This window comes from Anthonomus grandis, chromosome 13 (assembly GCF_022605725.1).
Source record: "Anthonomus grandis grandis chromosome 13, icAntGran1.3, whole genome shotgun sequence".
Taxonomy (NCBI): domain Eukaryota; kingdom Metazoa; phylum Arthropoda; class Insecta; order Coleoptera; family Curculionidae; genus Anthonomus; species Anthonomus grandis.
Window position 1 is genome coordinate 16539156 of NC_065558.1, and position 9487 is coordinate 16548642.

General features: G+C 31.5%; 1 protein-coding gene across 1 annotated transcript in view; it reads right to left on the reverse strand.

Annotated features, from left to right (window-relative positions):
- LOC126744289 (endoplasmic reticulum transmembrane helix translocase) overlaps positions 1 to 8426 on the reverse strand; it is a 28540-nt gene extending 20114 nt beyond the window's left edge. Inside the window, exons 1-3 of the mRNA XM_050451669.1 lie at positions 8057 to 8426; positions 7915 to 8004; positions 7449 to 7863 (exon numbers count right to left, since the gene is read on the reverse strand). Of these exons, the coding sequence (XP_050307626.1) occupies positions 7449 to 7863; positions 7915 to 8004; positions 8057 to 8317 (766 nt within the window). The 5' untranslated portion in view covers positions 8318 to 8426. The remainder of the gene's footprint in view (positions 1 to 7448; positions 7864 to 7914; positions 8005 to 8056) is intronic.
- Between the last annotated feature and the right edge of the window lie 1061 nt (positions 8427 to 9487).

A 9487-nucleotide genomic window follows, 5' to 3' on the forward strand; every position in this document is an offset into this window, starting at 1 on the left:
ATTAATCTTAGAACATATGGTGAATAATCAAAATAATAATTTCACGAAAACACAATTTTTCCATTTATACAAAGTTTTAAATAACACTTGATAATTACGCTAAATTTAATGTGTATAAAAGTGACCGTGCGAAGCGAGGATTAATGAACCTCCTTGGTACTGGTATCAAATTAATCACAAGAAACCTTGACAATGACGATTTGCAAACTATTACGGAGAATGTAGAAATTTTGAAGCATAATCAACTTAACGCCATGCAAAAAATCAATGACCTGAGTTAATTTGCAGGAAACGTCATGAATAAATTCCAAGAAAATATAAGAACTATCAATGAAAATTGAAAAACAATACCAAGCGAACTATCAAAAATTAATAATGAAATAAATCTAATATTGTCCATTCAAGATCAATACATCCAAATAACATTGTTAAATAATTTTTAGAAAAATTGTCAAGAATTTTTTCTTTTGCACATTTAAAAACACTTGATTTAGAGATTTTAACAGTAAATGAAATAAAGGAAATCTGGGAATTTTTAAGTTTACATTATCCTGAAAATGCCCTATGGTCCGTTATGTTCAAATCCTCTTATTAATAACTGTAAATTACCAGAAAACTGTCAATATGTGACTGTTCTCAATAACTATCAAGTACATACGATAACGTACAAAAAGTCCTTACTGTTCTGTGCCAAGAAGGAAGAAATTGTTTACGAAAACTGTTTCCAGTTCCAAAAACTAAATATAGTAGGTTGCTCTCTTATACAGTCAGTGCGATGAAATTATTAACCATCACAAATATGCCTTGGCTATAAGTAACGTATTTATAAAACAACTTCCAGATGCCACTAGGTTGCAACCATCAAATTTTTCTATCCATTTGCAATTGAAGCATTTGGAAAACCCTGCAAAAATCCAAGATGATCTTTTAGAACCTGTTAATTTTGATAAAATTATCTCGCAAAAAGAGACTCACTATATTATAGTTTTAGTTGTATGTATCATATTAGTATCTAGTATATCTATAGCACTATACCAGTGGAAGAAATACAGCTCCCTGAAGGCCATTCCAGTGAAGACGCTTCGGCAGATCATCAACGAGGACGTTGAAAAATCTGAGGGTGGAGAAGGCACATCCCTAGAATAGTCATTATAGCTGACTATGTAAATTGTCTCTATATATACGACCGTTGTTAGGTTAAGTTTAGCATTAGTTCCGTGCCAAAGCTCGCTGTTCGGGATTATTGTTCACCATACGTTTGTACTCCTAGTTAACCTTATTTTAATAAATGTTTTTTAAAAGAAGTTCCGTCGATCTTGATATTTAACTAGGTAATAATAACATTCATCCAAAAATAAAATTTACGTTAAAAGTGGAAATCAATAAAACCATAACCTTTTTAGACTTACTTATTAAAAACGTAAATAATAAACATGAGTTTTAGATATATAGAAAACCTAGCCACACTAGAACAATCATACACAATGAGTCATTCCATCCTTTTTCACATAAAGTAGCAGCTTTAAATAGTTATGTAAATACAGATTCCTCAAATAACTGAAAGCAGGGTTAGAGAGTTGAATATTATCAAACAAATTGCCCAAACTCATAATTTTTCTACCAATTTAGTACACAAAATAGAAAATAAATTTCTATTACGTGATGCGCTCCAAAATGTCTACATACCACATCAAACAGCATTAAGTAATCAGCCAGTAAATAAGTTCATTTCGTTTACATACAATGGAGCAGTTTCTTATAAAATCCACCGAGTTCTTACTTCTTTAAATGTTAAGGTTGCCTTTAAATCGAGCAATTCACTAGGTAACCTATTAATTAATAATAAAGACAAAACGGATGCATTATCTTGTAAAGGAATTTATAAGCTTTATTGTGAGTGTGGTTATTTTTATGTAGGTAGAACGAAGCGTAGTTTTAAAGCTCGGTTTAGCGAACATGACCGATGGATTAGACAAAATAATCCTGAGGCAGTATTTGCTAAGCATACTATGGAGACCGGTCACCCATCGAATCTACTAAATAATTACAAGATCTTACATAGAGTTCAGGACAACATAAATCTAAATAATCTTAAATTACTTGAGATAAAAAGATCTCTCAAAAAATAATATGATAAATCTCTTAATATTCAGATTAACATTCCTGAAACTAATTTAATTAATATTTTATTTGAATAACTCTTCCCTCCCTTTCCGATTAATTTATTTTAATAAAAAACCCCGTTGTTTTCTTAATGTAAACTGTTGGAGACATCTGTTTAACTGTTTTAAAAAATATTTTAAAGTTACTGTGGGTACCGCAATCTAGTACCCATTCGGTAATATATAGATGTCTCCGTTGGTCAGATTAGTTTGAATGGCGGTTATCATAGTTTTTAGATCGTTTTGTCTATTGTGTTGTAACGGTGCTTTTTAGATGTTATTGTTTTAAACCTAACTGTATTTGTTATCTTATGATAAGATTTACTCGTTTAATTTTAACTGTACGGTTCTATATGTGCTTTTGTTTAAACAAATCTCGTTTTTAACAATGTAAGTACGCTTTAAAATTTGTTTTTATTCAGTATTTTACCAATTTTTGATAAGCGTAGTATCTATGTAAATTTTGTCTTTTACTTTTAGTCCTCAACCTGATGATGCGATAAAATTGTAATCGCGAAACCGGTCGTCATAATAAAAAAGGAATTTCGGGTGAAATACGACCTTTATTTTCTACTGTATTTGCTTGCAAATAGCTATAAAATACAACCCAGAACATGGACACCATTCTCCAAATTATTAGTAATTATAGTTTCTTAGTAAGGGGGTGAGACTAGTGAGGGCGAAATCGTTTATTCTTCCTCATCCCTTTTCTATTTAAGGGATGCAAAGGATGGAGTGAAAATTTAGTAGTTTATTTATTTAGTTATAGTAAATCTCTCCTTGAAAAACATGGACAACTTCTTTTAACTTGAGACTAAAATAATATTATAAGTCGCTTTACACTATGTTAAAACTTCTAAATAAATAATTATTTTTTTTAATGCCAATCAAATTGTTTCTATAAAGATGAAGCAAAGTCATTAAATGTTGTAAATTCCTGATAAAATATTTTCCAATATAAATATTTATTTCTAATATAAGCTATATTATTAGAACTCATATTGTATTTTAAAATGGGTTGAAATCCAACCGACATTAAAATATCATGTAAAAATGCTACTACAACTAGAATAATAGAATACAATTAACAGTAATTCGATGAAATATGAAAAACACTGGTAATTAATATGAAAAGAATTAAAATTATATTACATTTTTAGAATATATACTAGGTGACAATTATGTTTATTTTAAATGGAATGTTCACACCGAATATTTGGTAAAAAGATTTAAGAAACTAATATATAAATTGCAACATTTTAGTAGGTATTTCTGAACAATTAAATTAAGATATTTTAAAAACAGTGCCTTAAATCATAATTTTGCAAGAGTAACTATTTTTTCCAAATTAAATGGAGAATCTAACAGTTGACTTCCTATAAAAAAATATTTTATCACCTCGCAGATTTGAGGAAAAAAGTATCTCCGTATGTTACGCCACTGGCAATTTTTTTCAAAATTGGCTTCATCAGTAATTGACAATTCACTACAATAACCTGCATGCGAAATTTAATTAAAATTGAGCTGGTCGTTATAAGTTATGATAAATAAACAAATAATTATTCTTAACTTTAACACACTGTATCTTTGTTATTAAACATTTTTAAAAAAATTTTATAATGAATTTATGTCTTTTTATCTATGTCTTTTTAAATTCTCTATCTCGGCGGATTTTTAGTTCTCGGCCGGGTGGTCGAGAACTAAAGTTTTACGACCATTGTTAAATCGTTAATGTTAAAATATTCATTTCAATTAAATGTGGTGGTAGTTCTTATATCTTGTAAGAAGAATATGATATTTCCATTAGTTTAGTTCCCGACCATCCTTTTCAAAACATATAAATTATAAATGTACTGCTGAAGTTTGATGGTCGAGAACTCCAAAACTTCAATTAAGTTCTCGACCACCCATCTTTTTGATGAATTCTATGCTCGATTCTATGTGTTTCTGGAGCATTAAACTGCCTCGCCTGAGGAATTGCCTCGCGAGGCAAACAGGGCCGTTTGTGCAAATGGTCTGTACTAACAGTTATGTTGTACTATGTCACACTATATCAGAAAAAAATTTATAATACTGTTGAACTCTAAGGAATGCCTCGGGCGAGTCCCCTCGTTCGGAACTGTCCTCTATCTTGATTGCAAATGTTTTATTTTTACCAGTGGCACGTAATAAGAAAAATTCTTCTCGCACTCGCTCAAAAAATGCTGCACCAAAAAGAAAGATGTTTACGTATTCACAAGAAAAATTAAAAACGGCTTTAAAAGACATTAGAGAAAATGGACTTAAAATTCGTGAGGCCAGTAGAAAATATCTGGTACCAAAGACGACACTACTAGATCGGCTATCAAGGCCTGAAGAACTTAAAAAACCTGGACCTGCTCCCCTCCTAACTGAGGAAGGGGAAAAACGTATTAGGAATTGGATTATAAATATTGCTAAATGCGGGTTTCCAATACAAAAAGATACTCTTATAGAGACGGTCTCACTGATAGCGAAAGAATCTGGCCAGGAATTATTTAAGGACAACACACCAGGACAAAGCTGGTATTTAGGATTTTTAAAAAGGAATCCAGAGATATCTCTCAGTAAGATTTCAATACGAAAGTGGTTTTTAGATTTGCGAGAATATTTAACTAAAAACAACCTTATGTAAATATTTAGTGATCCCACAAGAATCTTCAATTGTGACGAATCCGGGTTTTGTTTATGCCCTAAATCAGGAAAAATTCTGGGACCTAAAGGCTACAAAAATCTTTACGACATTAAACTTGGAAACGAAAAGGAAAATATAACTGTTTTTATGATGTTTAATGCAAGTGGAAACATTTCCTCACCTTTAGTATTATTTTCATGTGAGACCCCCAAGAGCTCTTGTCGAAAATATGCCACAAGGATGGGTGTTAGGGAAATCTGAGAAATTATGGATGACTTCAGATTTTTTTTGAATACATCGTGAATGATTTTCATAAATGGACATTGGAAAACAATATTCCTAAACCACTAATTATTTTTATTGATGGGCATAAATCGCACATGACTATGTCGTTAAGTAAATGGTGTGATAAAAACCAAGTTATTTTATATGCGCTACCCCCCCAATACAACCCATATAATGCAACCTGCAGATGTAAGTTTGTTCAAACCAATGAAAACTGATTGGAAAAAAATGGTTCGCAACTGGCAAAGTAGACCAGAGAATATTAATTGTCCAGTAAGCAAAATAAATTTCTGCAGTATTTTCAATGAAGTATTATCAAACAATGTAGAAGAATTTCAAGCGAGTATCAAAAATGGGTTTCGGAAATGTGGGTTTTTCCGTTAGATGCTGATTCTGTTGATTATACAAAATGTGTCAAGGATTTAGCTGAATCTCTTTCAACAAACAAATTACCCAGGCAAAGGCGATTAAGTGAGGGAAGGATCTCACAAAGAGACTTAACATCAGCAAAAAAAGTAATTCTAACAATTAAAGAAAATTTACAATCTTATGGAATTAACCCTGATGTAATTCTAAATGAAATACAACTTCTGCAAGAAAATATTGAAAAACAAAGTTCAAAAAAACGCAATAGTATTAAGAAAAATCCTGTGATAGAAGCACCAAAAGCTCTAGATGATTCTCAACCCCTTTAGTCAAGCAGCTACGCCTCATGAAGTAGAAATAAAACCCTCTTGCTCAAGTAAACCTGACTTACAAATAATTGATAATGATTTATCAATTAATAATGATATAAATCAGGTAAGCGTTGACTTACTGCCAGATGTTACTTTAGGTGATACTTTTACATCATCTTTGATGAAGGACTTAGAAAATAACGAGCTTGTAGTGTTTGATTTTCCTAACTTTAATGATGACACTGTGTCAAGTACTCCTATGTTAATTACATCTGATAATAACTCTAATAGAAACATTGATAATACTACTGGTAACCTTAATATACAAATTGATTCTACTAGAGAATATTTAAGTGATGACCTCGATGATGTCATTAATATTACCCCTAATATTGAGCCTAATATTATAAGAGATCATTTTTCCAGTGATGCAAATGTTGATACCACTTCTGATAAAAGCATGAATGATTGTGATGATGTTCTAAAGGTTAAAGTCTTAAAATTATCAGCTGTTACCAACAGCTTACCGCTGCAAACATCAAATAAACCATCATGTTCTTTTACAAAAGCATTTGACAATCATTTGGTATACCCTGAGCCAATCAAGAGAAGTAGTAACACTAACATAAAAAAAAAACCGTTCTTGAAAACACCTAGCGCGATTTCATCTAGTGAGTGGAGGAAAAAGAAAATGAGAAAACAGAAAAGAAACTTAAAACAATTCAGAAAAAAGAAGAAAGAGAAAAATTAAAGGGAGAAAAGCAAAAACTTTTAAAGGCTTTGAAGAAAAAACAAAAAAAAATTGGTGAAAATCCTGAAAGCTTGACAGAGCAGAGTAAGATACCATGTGCAACATGCTTCGAAGAACTTAACAGTGATACGGATGACGATGATAAAAAAAATATAGGATGCGAGTATTGTGAAAAATGGTATCACAAAAAATGCACTAAATTCATTGATACCCCATATAATATTGCCGCAATTCAAGACTACAAATGTGATGAATGTTAAAGTACATTATTTTCAAATTTAGTTTTAACTTTTTACTTTACTTGTAAGCTCTAATTTTCGCTGTATTTTTTATTATTAAAAACCAACCCATGTGTTTTTTTCTTTAACTTTTTTGTTCCTATTTTCTATCTGGTTTTTTTTTACTTATATAGAGCATTTTTATTTGTTTTGTGTTTTTTTTTAAATAAATAAATATTTGTTTTTGTGTTATTTTTTGTTAAGACTTTTTTTATTAAGGTTGTCTATACTATGCAATCCAATCGCCTTAAAGTTGTTTCAAAAAAGAGTGTTTGAGAACTAACATTTAAATGGTCGCGAATCATGTGGGGTGGTCGAGAATTAGCAAAATGGCACTTTTTTACTATTTCAGTAAAAAAAAATATTTAGAATACACCACAATTAAAAATATTTATTTAAAATAATTTAAAACTGTTTAGAGATTTAGAAAAAGTCACTATGGTAAGTGATTAATATTTCAATTTTCACAACATTTGAAAGTGAAAATTTTACTAAACTGGTCGAGAACTAGCGCATTAACCCTATGGCTCATTAAGCTAAGTTTTAATTTTATTTGGGTTATTTTAGTACCTCTAAAGATGTTTGGTCACTACAGGCCTTAATTAATATGCTAATTCTAATTACATTACAACTTCAACTTACCAAGAATACCATAAGGCTTGTTCCCCATTTTCCTAATTTCTGCCATATTTCTTAGCTGTTGCTGCACCAAGGTGCACTCAAACAGAACCAACATGATCAAAGTAAATATAGAGTAGTACCAGTATTTATCCAGACACCAAAGACCCACACAAAAAATTTGAAACACAAAAAATGGTGCTGTAGCTCTTTCTGTAAAAAGCTCTGAAAATTCTGGCACAACCATTTCCAAGTCATTTTTGCCATATAGCAATTCGGCCTGCTTAACATCCTCATCTTCCTGGAAACCTTTCCAGCTGTTATACTCCACATAGGGTTTGTGAATTGGAAATTCCACTCCTTTAAATGTTTTCTTATCAGGATTATAGATGTATTTCGTTTTTTGAAAGATGAAATATACCATTGGCTCTTGGTCAATCTAAAATAGGCTCTACAGTGTGAATACTTATGTAAATACTATCATTATTACCTTAACCTTCTTAAGCCAAACGATTTCAGCGCTTCCATTGTTGGGTGTTGGCACAACCTTAGCTATACTAGCCTTAAAAGGACTCTTTTCCTATTAAATAATTAAATAAACAGCATGTTCTTAATAGATTTAAAGACTCTACCTTTTTACAGCTGAAGAAACAGTTAATATGAACAGACCAGTAGCAAGCGAGGCAACATAGGATTTGAATACATCCGATGGCGGCGATACCAACAAATCCTCCCTCGTAGTGCTCCCAGAAGCCCCACAAACCGATCCATAAGTAAATCCAAACCGGGTATAAAATAAGAAAAGGTAGCAGGTATAAGTGAAAGACAGTGGGAATTCGAGTGTATAGGGTTATTGATTGGACCAGTTCGTCCACCTTTGATGTTTTAGTCATGATTTTTTGATTAATAACAATATTTTTATGAATTTTTAAAAAAATACATTTCTATTACAAAAAATCACCAACCAGGAAAATTTTGACAGTGGCAGACCTGGCAGTCACAACACAGTCATATGACATTGCCATTTTTCTAAACGTCAATGATTTTACCGAGGTTGTCAAATGTATGTTGCTTTGATTGACGAGTATCGTGAATTTAAATTTCACTGGACTTTTGAACATATTACATTTCAAAGACCCATATTTCGACGTAGGAAATGAAACTCGTTATGCATAATCGTAATACTCTATTTCGTAAATAATAATTATGATAAGCGATTAGCGGCGAATCAAATATATACCATGTATACACGCAACCGCTAATGCGCGTTACCGAAATGCGAATTAAGATAAAACGCATGTAGACACCCGCAAACGGTTTTATCGTTCTTAATTCGCATTGTTTTAAAACGTTTTAAATATGCGGATGATCTCGCTGTAATGCGCATTAAGATTCCTTGTATACGACAAAATTTTGAGTGCTGCCAAGTAACAAAAATTTGAAAACCGAGAGAGTTTTTTCCTCTTTAGTTTTATTGTGGTTGTGCTTTATAGTGTCGCCAAGTTTAAAGAATTATAAAATAAATGCATGCGAATCTGAATGAAGCGAAATTGGATCTTCTTCGGTATACACTGAACCTTAATGCATATTACAGCGAGATCATCCACAAATTTAAAATGTTTTAAAACAATGTGAATTAGGAACGCTAAAACGGTTTACGGGGTCTACATATACATACGTTTTATCTTAATTCGCATTTCGCTAATGTGCATTAACGGTTGCATGTAAACATGGTATATCACTAAAGTTACTTGCTCTTCTTAAAACCCTTATGTAAACACATGCCAAAACGTTTTTGCTCTAATTCGCATTAGCCGTTAATTCACACTAATATCACATGTAAATCCAGTAATGGATGCACAGTCTTTGGAAGTTTAGTAAAGTTATACCAGTTCAGGTACCACTCCACAAATCCAAGGTTTTAGATAGTCTTTTGAACCAGATTTTTGTATTTATTTATTTCTATTTTGTCTCAACGTTTTAAATATGCGGATGATCTCGCTGTAATGCGCATTAAGATTCCTTGTATACGACAAAATTTTGAGTGCTGCCAAGTAACAAAA